The sequence below is a fragment of the Heliangelus exortis genome, chromosome Z (genome assembly GCF_036169615.1).
Source record: "Heliangelus exortis chromosome Z, bHelExo1.hap1, whole genome shotgun sequence".
NCBI classification, from domain to species: domain Eukaryota; kingdom Metazoa; phylum Chordata; class Aves; order Apodiformes; family Trochilidae; genus Heliangelus; species Heliangelus exortis.
The window spans coordinates 41,817,175-41,838,569 of record NC_092454.1 but is presented as its reverse complement, the minus strand read 5'-3'; the positions used below and the strand labels follow the sequence as shown (position 1 = coordinate 41,838,569).

The 21,395-nt window shown below is 35.3% G+C and overlaps 1 protein-coding gene across 2 annotated transcripts in view; it reads left to right on the top strand.

Annotated features, from left to right (window-relative positions):
• CCDC171 (coiled-coil domain containing 171) overlaps positions 1-21,395 on the top strand; it is a 152,383-nt gene that overhangs the window by 83,537 nt on the left and 47,451 nt on the right. For both annotated transcript variants that reach the window (XM_071730214.1, XM_071730215.1), the window contains exons 21-22: positions 12,409-12,554; positions 15,552-15,606. In XM_071730214.1, the coding sequence (XP_071586315.1) occupies positions 12,409-12,554; positions 15,552-15,606 (201 nt within the window). The remainder of the gene's footprint in view (positions 1-12,408; positions 12,555-15,551; positions 15,607-21,395) is intronic.

The window sequence follows — 21,395 nt, the reverse complement described above, 5'->3', positions numbered from 1 at the left end:
ATGTATTTCAGTTTGTGTTAGCACTATTTGTAAAGGAAGTAAGTTCGCTCATTCTCCTTCTCCGTTGCATAACTTTGACTACTGATAACTTCTGAGGTATCTTCAAAGAGCTAGGTCATCTGAAGACTTGCCCTGGAGCTTGTCCTGTGTGCTTAAGTTTGCAATGAGTTCTGCATGGAATTAAGGTGTATGGGAAGGGATCATCTTCCCAGGGTTTGTGCTACCAGCTGGTATCTTTATTTAGTAAGAGAGAGACAGAGAGAACATTCTCAGAACTTCACAGAAGGAAAGATGATGGTGATGAAGTCTTCATTCTATTACTCAACCTATACTTTAAATTAAAGTTAAAGCCCTCATCTTGAACTCTGTCTTCAGTTGTTTGTTCCTGACGACACTTTGCTTTATTTTCTTGCTGCCTTTTTTTTTTTTTTTAATTCACAAACTCGTGCAGTGAATCTCTTGGAGAAAATGATTGTGCTCTATTCTGTTTGAAACTTTGAAAGCAACTCCTTATGTGTGGTGCATATCTGTTCCTACTTTGCTCTAGTTAGTCTCTAAGATTCAGGGCCCAAGGGTTGCCTTGTTCCTTTTCCATTTTAGAGATCAACTCATTAGGAATATTGATTACTGTGTTTCCTTGCTAAACTAACCTATTTTCAGCCCTGTTGTTAGGTCTGTGGATCTCCTTTATTCTGTGTCCAGAACATTCACCAGTATCTGCCTGAGTAGACTGAAGGGACTCAGTATATGGCCTCAAAGAAAGCACAGTATTTGCTCCATGGTCATCAATGAAGCAACCAAGCAACTAGCAACCAGGTTGCTGAAGGTCTGGCTTAACTATTCTCTCAGTCTTTCTGGAAAATATGTGAGGAGCAGAATAGGAGGAAGAATAATGTTAAAATATGTGGTTATGATCTGGTTATGTGTTTGCGTTAAGATGAGGTTCAAGACAATAATTCAAAATTTTGCAGTGTGGGTCACACAAAAGTAATTTAATTAGTTTTTTTAGTTTTTTGAAAGAATATTGGTGTTATTCTGTGCAACTGTCCCATTCTGCTGTGGTTCTTCTTTTGTCCATTTTTGCATATTGAATGTTGGTAATTGCTCATTGTATTTTTAGCAATGTTGAGATTTTACATTGGAATTTGAACAAGTATTCATACCAAATAAACATTTTTTTGTTATGTTTAAAATATTTCATAGTAGACAAATTTAATTGGTTCGTAGTAAGAATATTATTAAGCCTTTTCTTTTTTTATACTTTTTTTATATACATTTTTTTTATACTTTTTTTATACTTTCTTTTTTTATACTAAGAAAATAATGTCCAAAATTGTTTCCACTTTACATGGAGAGAGAAGTTAAAGAATTTATAAGTTTATTACATCTCTTTTCAATCTAATTACGTGTAAACATAATTTATCTAAGAAGGAGAGACACCCCTAATTTGAAAAATAATATTTTAACATGTCAAAAGTTTAGGTCTGAAGGAGATGCTCTCAACATTGTAAAAGTTTGGGTGTAATTTAGGTATTGAGAGAGAACATGAGAATAAGTCATGATAACTTATGTATAGCTCATATAAAAATATAATTTACAACTACTTCAGTTAGTCTTTGAATGCTCATTTTGTTCAGGAATTAATTTCCAAGTAGTAATAGGTTCTGCCTTCTTTGAAATTACAGAATAAGGTCGGTTGTGCTAGTCTGATTTGGTAGTCTAATTTCTCAGTAATTTTAATAATCAAGCACTTTGGTGCCATTCTGGTAGTTTGCAGAGAAAGGCAGGCAACAAAGACAGGTAGAACTGAGCCCAGGAATACTGAAAGTAATGTGCAAGCAAGATTTAGTAATTCAGCTGCAAGTTACTTCTCAGCAGATGGCTAAGACCTTTGATTCTTTGGCCTAGGATATTAATAATTGGCATGTAGTGAAATCTGGAATGCTTTAGTTGTATCTTTGCAGTAGGGAAGTAATGTTGCCCATTTCAGAGAATATTTTTATCTTGAGTCTGTTTTCTGCACTGTGCTAATGGGGAAACAGGAAAAAAAAAAAAAAGAAAAAAAAAAGAAAGATTCTGTCAAAGAGTAAATATTGAAAAAGCAAAGCCTTAACAAATTGCATGATCCAAAGCATATTTGTACTCTTTTAAGAGTAAGTTCCAATGTTCTCTACATCTTCCATTTGTATGAATGATTTGTGTCCCTTGGGTGGGGAAGGGGAGAATAAATGGAACAATATTAGGATCTAAAAGCTTAATGGTTTTATTGCTGCATTGTAATTACACTAATAAACACCTCTGTCCGTGACCCTGGACTTTATAGTGCTGTGAGAAAGATTTATTGGCATGTAATTTGGAAGAAAAATGGGATTATTGTGTAATTACAGTATGCCCTTATTAAGGATATGAACTTGCATTCCGTTTATCCTTGTTATTTCAAGACCTTCGACTATGTTTCAGTTTTCACTCAAGAATACCTAAAGGCTTCTTGGAAATCCAGTGCCTGGGAGATCTTTGTTATGTTATTGAGTAAACTACAAAGTAACTTTGTTATCTTTATATGTGCAGAAGAGATCAATAGATCTTTAAACCAGCACGGGATGGTTTTGAAGAAATGTTCTAAACCCTATTTACCTAGTAGTTTAGGTATCAATGTGTAGGACTTTCTGCTGTACAGGTTCTTGATACACAAGTTCTTAATACGTAGATTTGCTTCTTTCTGCTGTTTATCTACAGTATCCCTAGGGCCCCATAATTTTTTCACCTTTGTCAGATTTTCCCATGAACTCCTTTCTGTCTGTGTGAAGCTGGCTCTGTGAAGATCTTTTCTTGTGAAACCACAAGCAGCCAACACTCAAATACCTATTGGAATAGAATTAACTATGCATCTGGCTGGCGTAAGGCTGAAGGGCTATTTCTTGGCTACATACAATGAGAGCAGCCATGCCTATCTTGGCTTTTTAAATTTAATTCAATGCTATTTTCATTGGGTATTTTTCAAAATTTGTACCACATTCATGTTCCAAAACGTGTAGCTATGCTATCTTCTTTTAATCATGAATAACATATAAGCTCTTCAAGACTGTAGCAGGGTAACATACTCAAATTAGAAATAATTTTTTTAATGTTTCTTAAATTATTTTATTGACTTTTACAAGTGCATTCATGAAAAAAACACTTAAGTTCTTGCTACTACATGGATGTTTTACTGTCTCATGACTTAAAAAGGTTTTTTTAGAACTTGTATATAAAGTAAGCTCACCTTAATTGTTGTTATTGCTGAGTTTTTTGTTTGACAGCTATAAAATAAAAAAGTGATATAAAAATTACGATTATGAGATGCTCAATTCTACCTGATAGTCTCAGGATTTTATTTTTAAATAGTCATTAGCTATACAGGAAACAAGAAAGTTTCTCAGGTGTGAGAAAAAGTGTCCTTAAAAAAAGTTAGTGATATTTACTAAAACAATTGCTTATATGGCATCACCCAATGCAGTTGGCATATTTATTACTATTTCCTTTATAGGTGAGTGAAGCAAGTAATTTTCTAAGTTTTGTACCATCATGGTGTCATTTTATCTGACACATGATAGGAAACATGCCAAAAATTAAAACGGTGAATAAATATTTAATTCAACAGTTGCTGTGACTTATTAGTTAGTGTTTACCATGTCTGCTTCATAATTTCTGTATGCAATGCTCAGAAAAAGTTATACTTAAGGTTTGTGGTCTTGTCTGGTACGGTCTGGTCTGGTCTTGGTATGACACAAAGCATATCCAGAGGGAAAGGAGACATCCAATCATTATTCCTGTACAGCACTCTGATCTCCTTTCTGAATATTGTGATATATTGTATCTTCGATACTTTTCAACAAAGTGATTTAGAAGTTGCCTTTTATGTTAGTTATGTTTTCTTTTACTGTATCTGTTCTTTCTGCAAAGAAGGCTACTTTCCAGTTTTTAATGAAGTGAGGGTGACCTGTACAGAAGAGTAGACCTTTTAGTACGAAATTACATATTTATCAATTCATTCTTATTTTATTGAGGTTTAAAGAGTAAAAGGGATAAAGAGAATCAAATATGCGTGTTTTCCCCATGCAGATATTCCATGCAGCAGGATGTGGCTGGCATAATATTAAAATAAAATATGCATACACTAAACAGCATTTGGGGCTGCTTTTGGAAAGACATATGCCTGAATACTAATGTACAGTTTGATCAGAACTCTTCTGAGGGAGAACACAGTGTTTGATTGTAAAAGGTATAAAGTGATAAATCTGCTGAAGATTTATCTTCAGGTGAAGTCAAAAAAAGATTTGTCCAATTCATTAATTAAAGAAAATGAAAAACTCTTGCTGAAGCAAGGCCAAAACTTTGGGTGGCATAAATTGACATTTTTGACATTGTCCATAACTGTTTCGTGTGATTGCTCACACTTAGGCAGTAGTGTCTGGTGGAATTGTGCAGCAAGACTCTTACAAGAATCTGCCGTAGGATGACCAGCAGTGCTAAAACATCTCAATTGGGACCACTAGTGTGTTGAAGTCATGAACAGTATATTTTCTTCCTGTGAACTGAACCTTAAGTTCTATTTAGAGAATTGCTTAAAACTATTCTAAAGACTCTAAGGATTCCCATTTTTGAAACCAATTTGTGAGGACATCTAGCCAGTGTACCATAGTACTTGTTTCTTAAATTTAGTTCTGAAGTGGAATGCTCTGTGTTGTAGCATGTCCCTGATGATTTTTAGTCTGTGTCCAGACTCCCAATGACTTCCAGTTGAATGCCTTTTAAAATAAACAGCAGGAATGAAATTGTGGCTATTTAATTTACAGGTGAAATTTCGTTGTCATTGTTAATAATTTTATTGCTTTTGTTTTTCCTTCTTCCTGAATTGCCTGAACTAATTGCTAAGATTTAGAAATATTCCAAATTCAGTCACGCAGATCCAATGGGAGAATGTTTTCTCAGAACTTAAAATAGGCTGTCCTGGGCTTAGAAATGTCACTGGTAATGTAAGATCACTAAGACCAGTAGAGCAGAGACAAATGGTTTGAGTCCAGCTCACTTACAATGAGTTGCAGTGTATTTTGTCATCATAGATGCTGCCCCTAATGTTCCTGTGTATGTACATGTAATTTAGTACCACCTATAAACCATAATAAAGTCTAAGTGCTGTTTGCATCTTTATCTTGTACTCCACCTGCTAATGTGCAAATTTAGATAATATGTAGTGAAATTAATCAATGTTGTAAATGATTGTGTATATCAAAGAGCAGTGTTACAGACCAGCAGCATCAGTTTCCCTGTAAAGTCAGGTGCCTCACTTACATACTGGCACTTGAGAGAGTTATGGAAAGTCATCTTTTGCAGTACCAGGTATAAACTCATCTGTTTGAAATGTTAGAACTCTTAACAGCTAGAAGGCTGCGGTCTGCCATGTTAAAAAGTGTTAACTGTGTGTGAAAAAAAAAACAGGAGCTTCTTTTTCTTTTTTTTTCTGTGGTTCTCAAGTAACTGATTTAAAGGCGAAACAGTGCCAAGGCATAGAAAAGCTGCTGCTCCTACAGGGCTGGATCCTGTCTAATCTGCAGCTGCACAGGGTTAGGTATTGTGGCAGGAGGGGAACTTACTCATCTAGTAAGAAAAGAAACACCAGTGAATGAGGAATGTACTCATGCCATCACACGTGATTCTAAAAATTTATTTTCACTTAACATCAAGGGTTTTTCTAGTACACTTAAAACTTGCAGTGATAAAGCCTGAGTTTGTCTATAATTGTCTTCTATCAAGGTTGTGTAGTCCTTCTCTGCAGTGTTCCGGTTATGCTAACATACATATAATATAATATAACATAACTTAATATAGTATATAACATAAGATGTGTATAATATGTATAATGCTAACTTTGCTCAGAAGATGATATGAATTTCTAGATTATCATGTACATAAATTTTACTATGTACTTTAACATTTAAGAAGTATTGTTTAAAAGTAGGGCTTAACTGTAATGTCTGATCGGATTAATGTGTATCTGGAAGACCTTGTGCATCTTGGTATTAGAAAGGGTGTCCCTCGATTTTTTTGACTTCTGTTTCTTTTCAGATGCAGCAGTGTATCTAGCTAACACATTTTAACACCAGTGCTTTTGTTTGCTAATACTAATAGTCCATGAGGATCTAGGTAATTGTGGGCAGTTTACATTTTGTGATTGCTTCATGTAAAAACTTACGAAATTTAGTTTAGTTTACTTACTTTGAAGCCAGATGACATGTGGACACAGGATGTCTCCTCTGGAAGAAGTGTTACTATGTAGAATTATTCAGGAATTGCTACTATGTTTACATCAATAAGCTCTTTTAATTTGCAATGACTACAAAGCATGCACAGCTCAGTGACTTGATAAAGCATTTTTAGTCATCCTTTGATAAACACTTTGAGCGACTGCAATTGAAAAATGCATTTCTTTCTTGTTGGTTAGAAAGATTTCTCGAGAGGTAAGTGCATTGTAGCCCAGGGATACTAAACATAGCTTCAAGTCTCTGAGCCACTGTAATCCAGCCTGAACCAGTGCAGGTATAGTGCTTGTGGTACCTAAACTTGCTTGCATGTCTGAGCCTGTGCTTCAGTCAGTAAATGGACTTTTGTCTCAACGCACAATGGCAATGCCATTCACTTTCACAATGTGAATGCCTACAGTTTCAAATGACTTTTGTAAAAAAAATCTCTTGCAAGATGAAAACATTTGTATTTTCCCGATCCAATCCATTGAATGACTCTTGAACAAGTTTTTATTGAAATGTTTCTTAGTACTTAGGTTCTACGCCTTGTAGAGTAACTATTATCACAGCTGATTTTAAGGTGCCTGCACCATAATTTAACTTAAAATTCTCTTCAGATGATTCCTTGATGTTTTTATGATACTAGTTTGACTCAAGTTTTCTGATTGCATAGTTTGTGCTCCAGTATTATGAGGGTTTCTTATATAAAATCATCACAAGCAGTTTTGTTCGACTTTGTGTCAGAAATGTCAAAATATGTCTGCAAATATCCCTTAATTCACCAGTATTCTGATAGTTATTTATTAAAATAATTGTGCTGTTTGGTATTACTGTTTTACTTAGTAGACCCACTTTTACTGTGTGACCTCCTTACATGGGCCACTTTCAAAGCCATTAAGAGCCATTTTGCATCACACTGGATACACTGTGATCTGTAAGCTATGTTTAACTGCTTCTACCTTGCATACTTCACAGAAAAGTTATTCAGTACATCCTTTTTCAGAATGCCAGCAAGTGAAAAGAATTTTGCTATCAGGATGAGGATCCAGTATCCAAGATGTTAAAAAACAAAAATCAGTTTTTTTCTGCATAGCAGATACAAATCATTCAAATGTCCTTTTGAGTGCTCCTGTTTCTTTTTGTAGAGAAGTTTAAAGGGCATGTGAAATCATTTGTTAACAAAGGGATGTTGTGTGTGGTCAGCCTCAGGTTAGCTCTGCTTTGCAAGAGCACAACAACTGCATGGAGTTAATTTCAAACAGTTTAAGACAGTAGTGCAGACACTATGAAACATACAGTGAATCCATATATAGTATGTTGATATTGCAGTTTGTTTTCCAGTTCAAAAGTATACTTTTTTTTTTTTTTAATATATATTATGCATATATATATCAAGGAAAAAGTCTCAGAAGTTTATTTAACTTTTTTTGTTGAGAGCTTTAATCTCCTGTTTTGATACAGGAAATTTCATTTTGAGCTGTTCTTGGTAAATAAAGAGTTTTTTCAGAAAACGTCCTGTGGAAATTCAGCTCTATAGTTTGAACTAACGTGATCTAGTTTGCATTGCAGACATGCGCACTAAAATACAAGTGACATTAAATATCAATGTAACTTCTTGTACCTTTTGGATTTGGACCTTTTGAAAATGCAAGACTTCTCTGGGTTTTCTGTAGACTCGTCTGAGGGGCACTCAAAAACCATATTATAGATTGTTTGCCAACAGGGATAATGGGAACTGTTTTCAGAAGCTGGCTAAACTTTGTATTCTTTTTTTTTCATTGTGGAATTTTATTAGTTATGTGTGTAGGACACTTTTCAGGATATTTCTGTGTACAGATCTTTTAAATGGTAATATTTTGCATCTAAATGGAAAATAAATATATAGAACTTCATCCTAGAAACAGAATCTTTAATTTCAGACATTAGTTCATAATACAGGTACTGCAAGATGTTTGTGTATCTTGTAGTGTTGTGTTGTGTCTGCATAATTTAAATATAATTTCATAAGCAGTTTGATCTAGCTTTAGTTTATCTTGGAATATAGCTCTTGGTATAAGTGTGCCACACGTGCTTTGCATGAATTTAATTTGTGTTGCTGTCATTGTTCATCTAGAATGATTTTTCATCTATCTTTTGAATAGAGTGCTTTTTTTTTGTGTATAAAAATGACAATATTAAACTTGGTTTATTTTTGTAACTGGTTTTGAAGAAAGAGATTCCTCACTCCAAAGTGTCAGCTTGTTAGAATTATTTGTGGAAGGACCCAGTTGACAGACATCTGATGAGTTTTTTCTTCAGTGACTCGCTCTTCTCTCCAACTCATGTCTTTCGTGCTCAGTCTGTGGGCGCAAAAAACATCCTAAATCTGAAATATCTCTAAAAGAAGGTCCTTCTAGGGGTCCTGGTGAAAATTCAAGTGATCTATGAGATTTTGATGGGCTATAAAGGAAGGAGTGCAGTGACGTCTGAATTACCACATGAATGTCTAAACATCTGAAATAAACAACTGACATTTTACAGAATGTCAATAAATTGGACTTTGTCTTCTAAGTTGATTCAGAATCACTTCTACTTGAAAGTGAAAGCTCAGCATCTTCACAGAACTATGTGCAGACATAGTAGGTTTTTAAAACCTTCATTCTTCTTATCATATTTAGCCTCAACTTTTTAACAATTGTAATTGTCCACAGAAAACATGTCAAGATAAATGCATTATCAGGTTTTGAAATTTTCTTATTTTTGTAAATACTAAGACCTGGGGGGCAAAATAAGGGCTATATTGTGGATTAAATGAAATATCTCAAGGCTGTACTTTTCTGATAACTGAACCCAAAGTGACCTTTCTCAGACACAATTACAGAGCTGTATGTTTTTCCTTTAATTTCATCAGGGGTTTAATTAGTATACAAATAAAACTTCCCTTATCTTCCTTTCTACCTAATTGGCTTGTCTTCGCTTATATATGAAGAATGTGAAAATGGGCTGTAATTAGGGTGACCGTGTTAACCTTTTTTTCTCAAACGTACTGTTGCCTAAAGGCCTCAAGGCCTAAAAACAGTGCTTTGGATTATTGCTTTGCAATCACTATGGCTCTCCCACAGGTTTTCTCATGAGCAGAAGGGCTTTGGGTGCTGCAGGTTCCCACTGCTTAACGGGATCTTCATTCTTCTCCCCACTAAATGTTTATTGATTATCTCACTGCTCCACATTCAGCCTCCAACAACTTAATATCAGGTGACAGTCAGGAGAGTTCTCCAAGTAATTAGAGTGGAGCATTGAGAGAACAATTAGGAGCAGAGTTATTAAACTTGATTTATCCTATTCTCTCCTGAACACTTTCTTGGATATCAGAACATCACACTTTCACAATCTACCCTGGCTGAGAAATTAGTGGCTAACCTGCTGCTTATCATTGTTGCCTTGCTGCCTTCAGGCACACCCTCTTGGTTTCAGTCACTCAGCTGGAAATATTAGAGTCCATAAAGTTTATCAAGGGTTTTAATTAGATCAATCTGAAGAAAGAAAAAAAGAGAGGCTTAGCAGCCATTACTTTAGAATACTCTACTCTGCTTTGAGCAATTTCCAAGTCTTGACTTTAACCCACAGAAGTAAGGAGCTCCAGGTGAATGCTGAAACTGCTTTAGAGAGCTGAAATCACTTTATATTTTGCTTAGATAATGCAATGTTATTGATAAGTAAAATTGAATCCTTTGGATATTTTTGTTAATAATGGTGAAAGTTTTCAAAATAATAAAGCAGCTGTTCAGTAAGATATTTAATTATTTCTATAGTGCTTTGTCAAGAGTGAATGTGGACTGCTGGCCATGCCTCTCTAAGCGTTCAGCTTTACACTTCCATTCCTGTTACTGCTTCATTCATAGGCCTGAACTCTCAATTGGTAAGCAAGATTATTAGCTCCCAGAAGATTTTGTCACCCAGTGGGGATGAAAGCTTTATTTGGGAGCAGACAACTCTTTAGCTCTTGTAAGAAGGATATCTATCTAATAAAAATGAAATAAATATGCATCATGTTCCTAGCATCCTGTCTTCACTGATTTAGAACGTTAGGATCTTTAGGCCAGGCTCTCTTCCAGCAGCCTCTACATCAAAAGTTGCTTGCATCAAAATATTGGCAGGATTATCTGTTCTGATCTACAGCTGAACCTCATTCCTGCGACTGCATCTTAAAAAAAAGATAGGAAGTGGGGTGTCACTAGAGACATTGTTCTCTGTTCAGTAAATGTTGTCTGTCACAAAAGGGGAATATAAGAAGATGGGAATTGGGGAGTCGGACTCAACTCAGTTTTCAGAGCTGTTTCCTCAGTGTTGACTTAGCCTAAAACAAACCAACAGTCAACATAATAAATGGAATGAGATAATGTTCTTTCTTATTTAATTAAAGACATATCCTCTTATCCTTGCTAATTCATACCTAGTATCTTGGAAATAACTTTTCTGAAAATGTGACATAATGTTCAGACAGGGCTTTGATAGCTGCTGGTGTATTAGGGTAGAATTTCTGAAAGCAGCCCTTCTAAATTTAGGTGTCTTTTATGCTAATAATACAGTGGAAGAAAGATTTCCATGTTTATCTTATGTGAAAAATAAGAGTTCTTCACTGAACATAATTACATACAAGGCAAAGGAGAGTTATGCAACCTGCAGTAATTTGAGCATGACTAATATTAACCTTTCTGGTGCTTAGGGTTTCTTAAATAAATTCCTGATTGATTAAACTCAGCCTGGATTTTTTAAAGTACTGATCAGAGTGCAGGCAGTGGTGCTGTACCTTCCAAATACACTCTTGAAATAACTTTTTGCTTTTTTGTCCTGAGAAATATTTGAAGAAAACTTACACCAGTCCACAGATTCCTTTTTATTTTGCAGGATTATGCAGTTTTATGCTGTATTTCGTTATTTTACAGAATTTTTCTCTAGCATGTTCTTTTTTTTTTTTTTTTTTTTTTTTTTTTTTAATGCTTTTGACTCTTAGCTAGATCTCAGACTTTTTCAGATCAGTTGAGTTTTTAGTGCTCTCCAAATCTCCGTCATCTTTTGTGTATACTGTTCTTAATAGACATTAGTGCACAGCATAGTACATAGTCTTCAAGTTCCACAGTCAGGTCAAGTACTCCTGAGTACAAATAATGCGTAGCATTCCGAAGACGTAAGCAGAAGACATACCCTTAAATTTTGAAAACAAAGTGCAAGAGCTCAGTCTGTGCAGCCTTCTCTGTCCTTCTGTATTAGTTTAGAATCTGTCAGGGACTTTACATTTTGCAAAAGAATGTTTATAACCACTTATTATAATTTGTTTCAAAAAAGGCAAGTAACAGCTGAAAGTAAAATGTAACATTTAGCAAACTATGAAATCCCATATTAATATTCCAGTCTCTATAAGTATTGATTAATCCCCGCAGAAAGGAGTATCAACTAGCCAGGTTCTGTATTAATTAGAACTGTGTGCTGTATGTCATCTCTTGTATTAATCTGAATTGATTTAAAGCATGTTTTGCTTATTTTAAGCCATAGAGAAATGTTAAAAGAATACTTATACAATTTTGCATATTAGAAAACTAATGCTAAAATAGCGAAAGAGCCATAAATTAATGATTTATTCTTAGCATGAATTGCAGCAAAACTGTACTTCATGAATACTAGAGAATATTAGATTAATTTTTTAAATTCTGAAATTTCTGCATTGTTGAGAATAATCTAAATAAACGCTACTTTGTTTATTCCCTTTCTCTCTTTGTGCATTTATTTCTTTAAATTAATTTAAAATTAAGTTCTGAGAATATTCTGTTATCTCTAATGCTGTACTCTTGATTGTTTCCACTGTGTTTAGATATGGTATTTGTAAAAATAGTACCTGTGCATCTGTATGTACCTGTTTGATCTATAAATCACCTTATATTATACAAAAAAATCTATATAGGCAATATACTAAAAACAGGACCTTCTGACTTAGTAATGTTTTTACTAGAGAATTCATAAAACCTTTGTATGTAATGGTCCAAATCTACTTCACAGTCAGTCTGTTTTCCACCTTGTTTAATAGCCTGTGGCATAAATTGAAGTTAATTATTTGGGCTGACAAGTAACTCTGCTTTCTGTCTGCTTGCAGAGACTCTCGGAGGCAAAGATGGAGCTGAGAAGGAAAGATCAATCTCTGCGTCAGCTCAATAGACTTCTTACCCAGCTGGAGCAGGACAAGCGCCGACTGAAAGAGAACATCCATGATGCAGAGAGTGCCCTCTGCATGGCAGCAAAGTGAGCACTGGGGCCTTGGGGAGATCACTTAAAACGGACAAAAGATCAATTCTTACTTTCATGCGCAGGGTTTTAGCCCTGGCTAATGTAATGCTAGGAAACAAAAGTACATCCGTTTCTCTTTGAAATTCAGTGATAGTCTTCTAAAAATAAGGTTGTTGGTTCGAGGTACTGGATGGGATATTTTCGGTAGTTGTCTCATAATAGTGATCCAAATTCAAGGTCCTGAAATAGTAGGGGTGTTTTCGTTTGCCAGTGATCTTACTGATCTGACAGCATCTCTTTGGCAGATTTCTAACATTCTGTTTGTTTAAGAAGTGGTTTCTTGTTTTATCTATTTTCATATGGTCTTTTTACAAAGCGGTACAATTTTTTATACCAAATTCAGAAACATCAGCTAGGTGACAGCTCTTAGCTGCTGAAGGGCCTGAAACCCCATTTTGTAACCAGTCTTACCAGTGGAACAGGACAGATCTTTCAGCTGATTTCAGGGAGTTTTTGGTTTAGACCTAAAACCCATGCCTTTTATACTGTAGCCTGAAAAGAGGAAGGAAATATTCAGGGACCAATCTTTGAAAGTGTGGTAGTCAAGAGGTGTTCCATTGATCTGAATGAGATTATTACTAACCTGTTACAGTTGTACGGTCAGATAAAAAAATAAGTCTTTACAGACTCTGTAATCTATTACCTGTTTTGTAGTATGAACTTCGAATATTGTTTGGTCCACGGCTAAGATTTAACAAGTTTAATTTAAAATTAAAGTTTCTCATTATACCTGGTATACATTTGACCTCTGAAGAGCAATAGGTTAGAAGCTTTAAGGGTTTTATGCACAGGTGAAATAATGCAATTAATATAGTTAATATTGAAATGTTTGATAAGCAAATTGAAATGACAGGTGTTACTTAGTGTGAGTGTATTCAAGCAGATGTGACCTGAAGAACGATTTGTTCTGCAAAAGCTTGCCCCTTTTCATCCCCAACATATTTTTACACATTCTACTAAATATAATTTCCTGTGGCTCTTATGTTTAGAAAAGGTTATTTTAACATGAAACAGTTTTAAAGTTGATTTTACTTATGTGTATAGCAGTTGAGTATTGACAAAGAAGCAACCCATACCTTTTATTCTTCTATCAGCTCTTCATAACAAATGTCTTTGCTTTTTGTTTGGAACATATAAGAAAAATAGGTGAAATGGACTTTTCTTTTGTCCAGAAAACTGTATTTTAATACCTCTTCCATAACCTGGCTGAGCAATGTAAACAATCTATTGGGGTTTTTCAAGTTTTTTCCTAATCTTTTGTACAGCTTTAAAGGATAGCAAGATATCTGATTGAGAATTGCTATCTTGATTTTCTTGCAGTGGTGGCCAGTAGGTCTGTTCCACTTTCCTCCAGAGTATGAAGTAACATTAATTAAAATTTCCTGATATCATGAACTTGACAGAAGTTTAGTAGCCTTTTGGTCATTTCTCTGCTAGACAGAAACTCTCAAGGCTGCACCCCAGCTATTGTACAAATGATGATGTACAGCATGTTCCTGATGCCTGAACTGTAGTTCTGGATAACAATCCTAAAGAGTTCCATGGTCCAATTCCAATTTCTCTCACACATGTAGGTTTTGGTGAATATATAATTGATTGAATGAAATGTGGATTCTGGCATGGAGGAGTGTAGTAGATTATTTTTTTAAAACTTTTTTTCTTAGATGCTACAAACAAATATTACCAGACTTTTATTTTAAGATAGTATTTAAGATAATAAATCTACCGTAGTCAGAGGGCTTTTGGTTCACAGAACAGAACCTAGGGACACACACAGAAGAACCTGGTTCACATAAGAACTTGGGGACCTGGCTCCAAAATTCCATCTAAAGACATTATCCTTTTTATGGTGAACACTTGAGAACATGTGAAGAACAGTCTGACTTGTTATGCTAGCAAGTAAGAAATGGCATTGTCCTGGCACTCCAGAACTGATTTCCCTCAGACTACTGGCAGTCCTTAGATAAATAAGGTCTGCAGAGAAGGTGAACAGCATCTCTCTTTCAGTCTAGTCCAAAGAGAGACGGGGTCCTCAGAGGAGAAGAACCTATGTGACAGCTTTACTAGGACTGTAAAACCAACCCTGCTTTTCTGGCCACCTTCCTTTTTATGCTGTTAGGATAATATGAATCAAGACATAAGGAAACAGCCAGAGGAATTCCATGGTTTTGAGTTCTGCTTTAGGAAGTGTAACAGCTCAAACAAAATAGTCACATAGGTGGCAAGATAAAAGACAGTCCTGGAATGTTAGAGTCTATCAGCTTTTCTTGCTTAGATTCCATTTTATTTCCTGTGGTGTTTTGTTGGTGATGCTGTCCTGTTCTCCTTATTCATATAGGTGTTATGCAACTTCAGTTCAATTTCTGTCAATGCATCAGATGGGACCAAGATTTTTATTGGCAACATAACTGATCAAAGGTGTTATGCTTGTTGAATCCCTAATCTATGAAATGGCACAAAAGTAGTATTTCCTTCTGCAATTCTTTGTAAGGATAGGGTTCTTGACTGGACTTCTTCTAGAAAAAGACTAGTGGAATGTTTGGGTTTGGAGAAGACAGAAAGACTCATATGTCTATAGGAATATAGTTGTGAGGCCTATATAATTGGTGTAAAACATTGAATTTGTCGATGTTTTCCTGGATGAGAACATAATCTCTTCCTGCTAGAGCCTGGGCTCCATTCAAGATGTGCTTTTTATTCGAGACTAAATTTCTTCCAAACAGAAGCATGTTTCATATGGAAATGTGCCAAATAATGGTCCATGAACTTGTTTTTAAGGTTAGCATTGGAGTTTTAAAAAAGAGAGCTACTAACAGAACAGTTTGAGTTAACGAAAGTTATTTAAAGGCATGATGGTTACAAAGTAACAGAAATTTAATTTCTGCATCACTAAAGCTTCAGTTCTATTAACTTTTCTTTTTTGTTTGTTTTTTTGCCTTAATCTTTTAATAGAGAGAAGGAATTGATTATTAGCCATATGAAATTTGTGGAGGCCACTCTTCATAAGGTAAGAATTTGATATGTTTTTATTCCATGCATTATTTTTATTTCCATGCACATCAACATTTTACAACTGCTTATTCTCAGGGAAGGGAGCAGAAGTTGTTGTAAAGCAACTTCCTTTCCTGAGTGTTTTAAGTTTTCACCTTCAACTTCTTTCATCTCCAAAAATTAGTCATATTATAGAAACAAATACAATTTTACTGTACACAGTACATACAGCAGTATCATTATTTTTAATATAAATCTTAGTTCAAAATTCAACTTCCTTCCCTCAGTCACTGAGCAATATTTCTTATTACTAACTGAAGACTATTGATCATGCAAACAGTTTGTAATTGCTGCTGAATTAACTTTCTGCTGAGTAAGGAGGAAGTCATGTGGTGTGATCACGTACTAACCTGTAATCAAAAACTTTTGTTCTACTTTTTAAAAACCTTTTTTAAATTAAGTAAGTTATTCTTTGACTTGTACAATTTTGCCCTATTTAAACGTCCAACAAAGCTGCATATTAATTATCTGGGAGAAAGGGCTGGTTTTAACTGTAGGTCTAGTGGTCAATAGTTGTATATCTGGTTTGAGTCCAGAGCAAAAGAAGTGGTTTTATTACCTCGGAGCATTCATTTCCCTTATCACATCTTGAATTCCCAGTAACATAGGAACTAGTGCTTATTTTAGTTTCTGTGTCCACCAAAATGACTGTTAAGTTAAGCTTAAGATAGTTTTTTAAAGTTACTGCATCTTTTCATGTTGAGAAAATGTGACAGTACTGAATCTCTGTTTTAGCTGCTGAAAACTGAGCTGGTAAGTCATGTTATCTTTTTCATACTGGCTTCTTTTCAGCTTGGGAGATCTATGTAATGCAGAAAGTGCTGTGTTTTTACAGTAATATGTACATGTAGTGTCCTTGTCCTTGAGAATTTATTGTTCTGAATTGCAAGTTTACATTTAGATTTAGATATCAGTGCTGTATATGCACAAGGCTTGAAATGTTTGGAGAAAGGTTATAGGGAAGGTCACATACTTAGCAGTGGATGGATTTAGAAACTGTTGTTCTTTGAGAATTTTAGTTACATCTGTTTCTTAGTTCTTAGTGTACGTAGTTGCTAGGCTGAGATAGCTTCTTATTGAGTTGTAGAGTAATTTATCCTTTCTGATTTGTCACCCTAAAGAATGGGGAAAGTATATGAGTTAGAAATGCCAGGATGCTCCTTTCATCAGAACTAAAAAGAATCGATTGTAAATCATTCATAATTTGACATATCATTTCTCCTAGAAGAACAAAGGAAAATTATTGATCTTTGGGAAATATCTGAAATGTGTATGCTACATCATAACAGTAGCTAATTGCATTGGTGCAGTGATGCTGCTGCCTCTTCCTCTGCCTCTCTAGATCCTTGTTCCCTAAACTCTGCCTGTGCAAAATACCACTATGGGAGGTCATCCCAGTGAGTCAGCCTGTACAGAACCTGCTTCCCCTTGTACTCCTAACTGTAAAAGTCTTGACAAGCTTTATGAGCTGTCAGAGTTTTCAGCCTGTCCCAGCTGCCCCAACTGCTTAGAATTTGGCCATTGTAACAATTTAATAAAATACTGTGTCTTCACAAGCTTACATTGTTATCCACTACCTTCTGAGGCTGACAAGCTGTGATAAAGACAGGAAAAAAACACAAAAAGTACTCCCCCCAAAAATCTTTTTCCCAGTACCATTTATCAACCCCTCCATTCTGACATTTTTGAACAATACAGGGATAAAAGCACCTATTAAGTGTGCTCCTTTTCTTCTATCACTCGATCAGAAAAAATCATCATCCACTTCTGTAATTCACTTAATTTCTGATGGTTTAAAGGTCCACCGGTATGGCAGAACAGCTTCAATATAGACCTGTCAGTAGTCAGGCATTGAAATCCTTTCATCATTGTGTTTCCTTGTCTCACTGCTATTCTCCTTCCAACCCTGTTGTCATCTCCAAGATGTCCCTAAGCTGGCTGCTAATGACATTTGGGCCCAAGAGTTCTTTCAGGTCAAAAAAATTTGAACACTGTAATATATACCTGCGTAATACGAAGACAAAATTATGGTTTTTATAAAATTTAATGATGATTTTTAGTACAGGACAAAGATGGCTGGAGATGGAGTGAGGCCATTGAAGTCTTGAAAATTAGTAGCATCAGCATTGTAGCATTGTAGCCAGCATTGTAGCATTAGATTGCTATTTCTGATGTGGTCCATAGAAATAAAATGCATTTCTTTACGATGGCTGTTTTATGGCCTTTAAGAAATTAATTTACAATAGATGTAAGTCCATGTGCAAGTGACAACATCACTAAACAGACTCGGTGTGAGGGGCATTCAGCAAGAAGACCACAAATATATCAGGCCTTAAAGAACCAGTACAATTATGAGGTCTGAGTTATCTGCCACAGTCAGACTTCAGCTAATGTGACCTGGTACATTTAGGTGTACTGATCTGCCTAATTTCTCTGACTTAACTTAGATCTGTAGCCTATCATGTTAATTTAATTATGTCAATAATTATTTAAAAGCTCGTGTTTTAGAGATCTCAACTTGAAAATTTCTCTCTAGCCTGGTGTTATTCTCAGAGCTGTTTCTCCTGTGTGTTTGAGCACACTAGCAGAGTGAAGCCTGCATGTGTGCTTGTCTCAGGGTCTGTTCATCACTGTGGTCCTTGGTTGTTCTAAACAGACAAGCCTATTGAAACAGTGGGTATGTGTATGTGCAATAAAATCAAACCCAAAACCCAGTTAGAATACTAAAATTCTAAACGACTGCTATAAGAAGTTTATAGTAGGAAACAATGTATTATTTCTCTCTGATAATTATAAAAATGTAGTAAAAAGATTACTTTTTCTCCTCCTCCATCTCAAATTAGCACATCTTCATTTCAATATTTTATGAATGACTTTTGTTTCCCCCCCTAGTAATCTGACTTTCTTGATCTGTGTTCCTAAAGATCAGTTGTGCAGGACATACAGGTGTTAGCACAGCTGGCTTACTGATGACAACCCTGTCCATATAGCTGTCTAGTGTGTCATCACTCATATTGTTCAGTGTCATTCTGACCTAGCCAAGCTAAAAATGGTACTCCAGCTCAAGAGGGATTTAAAAACCTTGACAAACTAAAGATAAGACATTGCCGAATGTCATGGGCTTGTGCTTAACTGTTTTAATAACAATTTTCAGTGTGCATTTGTCTTTTTTTTTTTTTTTTTTTTTTTTTTTTTTTTAGAGGCTGAATACTTTGCCTTCAGTAAGAAAAAAAATCCTTGTTTGGAGAATTGTGGAATTGCTGAATACATTAACTGTTATTTTCTCCAGACATAGGTTCATTTTCAGCCCAAGGTCACTGAAATCCATTCATAGGGGATGTATTATAATGCACATCCTGCAACTATAGTGAAGCTTAGGTGCAGTGGTCAATGTTTGCAAACACAACTGTGGATCAAATTAACATCTTCTTCAACAGAGCGTGCAGTGTGTATCTGTAGTAATAGGAGAAAGCTTGAGTTAAACTTACAGGTAAACCTGGGATAGTATTCTACTCTGAAAATAGAAAAAGAAAAAGCCAAGCATACCCAAATCATCGGTTTTATGAGACAGATGTCTCCTTAGACAAATGCTGTTGTGCAATAATTAATGTTCTTTTAAAAACTACCTAAGAAATAGCTTGTATTCTACTTAAATACAGATTTGCATGGCAATAATAAAATTTGTAGTTGCTAAATTTTTATGCTAATACCTAATCTTTCTGGTAGATTTTCAATTGAGTGAAGTATTTGTTATATCTAGTTGCATTCAGTTATGCCTAACTACAGGAGGGTGTGTGCAAATGCTATTTAAAACCTCCGCTACCAACAGAAGTCAGACCCTCAGGTTTAAGGATGTATTTTTTTCTTGTCTTGAAAGAGAATATCCAGTGGTCTGCTGGCCCTTAACTCAAGACCTGACTGTGATGGCCATGTAACAATATCCAGTCAACTGTACCATGTAGCTGGTTTTCCCTATCCCTCCTATAAGGCACCATCTTGTCTGAGCAACATATGGTGTAAGATGGTATAGTTTGGTTTGGCCTTCTTGGAAAAAAGAAAATGAAAAAAACCCAAACCAAACAATGAAAGAGTTTGAGGGTTTTTTCTTGCTGTTCTGTTGTCTGGTTTGGTTTCCAACATAATTCCTCACCTTTTTCGCTCTAATTTTGGCTAAAGTTTTCCAGTTTTCAGTTGTTTGACTTAAATTGCCTCAAGTGTAAGCAATGCAGTCTTCCCATAGTCAGTCTCTAATTCTGGAGAGATCCTTGATTTCTGGAATATCCTGGTGGAAGATGCTGTGTCTGTGATTATATAGGCCCTTCTTCAGTAAGATGAATATTTGCTTTTTGAGTGATTTCCTGATTTTCAGAGCAGACTCAGACTCTGGTTTATGATTCACAAGATAGTCTCCTGGATACAACAGGATGCACTGTTATATACTACTTTGGATATCACACATGTCAAGTCTTTTGAGGTCTGTATTTCCTTAAAGGGCTAACACTTCAGGTCCCATCACTGTTTTCTTGAGATCCAGTACTCGGGAATGACCATATATGGGTATATTCTTAGAAAGATAACTTGTACTGGCAATTTACTTGCAGAACTACTGTTGCAAGTGCTACTCAGTACTACTGTTGGAGCAGCTTTCTGCATGTATGTGCACTTACATTTTTAGTCTGAAACATCAACAATTCATAACTAAACATAACTAAAAAGTTAGGAAGTGTTCATGTAAGTTTAATTCTGTTCACCAATGTATATCCTTTTTATTATTCTCCTTAGTTCCATGATACTTTGTGCCACTCTACCAAAGAATTGCTTATTCAAATGAATTACTAAATAACTTGTTTCTTATTGAAAAAGGCAAAGGACCAAGCTGAGTCAATGTGCAGGTTCCTGATTGGTGCAGTATGGCCTTCATTCTACATGCTGCCCTGGAGGTATGGACATGATGCAACTAAATCAGAAATGTTTACAAGACTGTGGCTAAGACTAAGATATGATTTGCATTCAAACTGCCTTCTATTTTAAAAGGTTGTAAAAACATTTATGTCACAGCACACATAATGGTGTGGTAGAAACCATTTTACTTGCACTCCTCTAGAATTATTTGCACAGTATTTTTAGCTTCTGTTAGCTATGTGGTCATCTCAGAGTCAAGCAGACTAAATCATTTGCCACTCACTTATCACCAAATCACTATCATTTTAATTTTTGTTTCACTTTTTAAATTGCAGATGATGCATTATTCAAAATAGTAGCAAGAAACAAAAATAAAATAAGCCCAAAGTATTTTGTTTTCTATGTATTATTTCTTATGTAGACTTGGTGAACTCTGAAATGTTCTCCTGTATAGCTTATCTAGTGAATTTGATACCCATAAATTATGTTGCTTTCTTTTTACCATAAGGAAGCATTTAATTAGGCACAAAATAAGGTATTAAAATCTCAGGTTTCTTGTACCAATCACACAGTAACTAAGCAAAGACATTAGGGAGGGGTAAGCACATCTTAATACCATTTACACCTCGTTAGCGTATAGTAACATGTCTTTATTGCTGCAACTGGACATACCAGTTTAAACTATGCAGGGGGAAAATGAAACAGTGAGTATGGGATTGAACTGTAGACAAAATTTTTATCTCTGATCAGCAGAGAATTTTTAAAATAATTTTTGGACATGTAGAATTAGTCCATCAAATTCTCCACCTTGGTTCAGTCAATAAAGTAACTCCAGTTTATTAT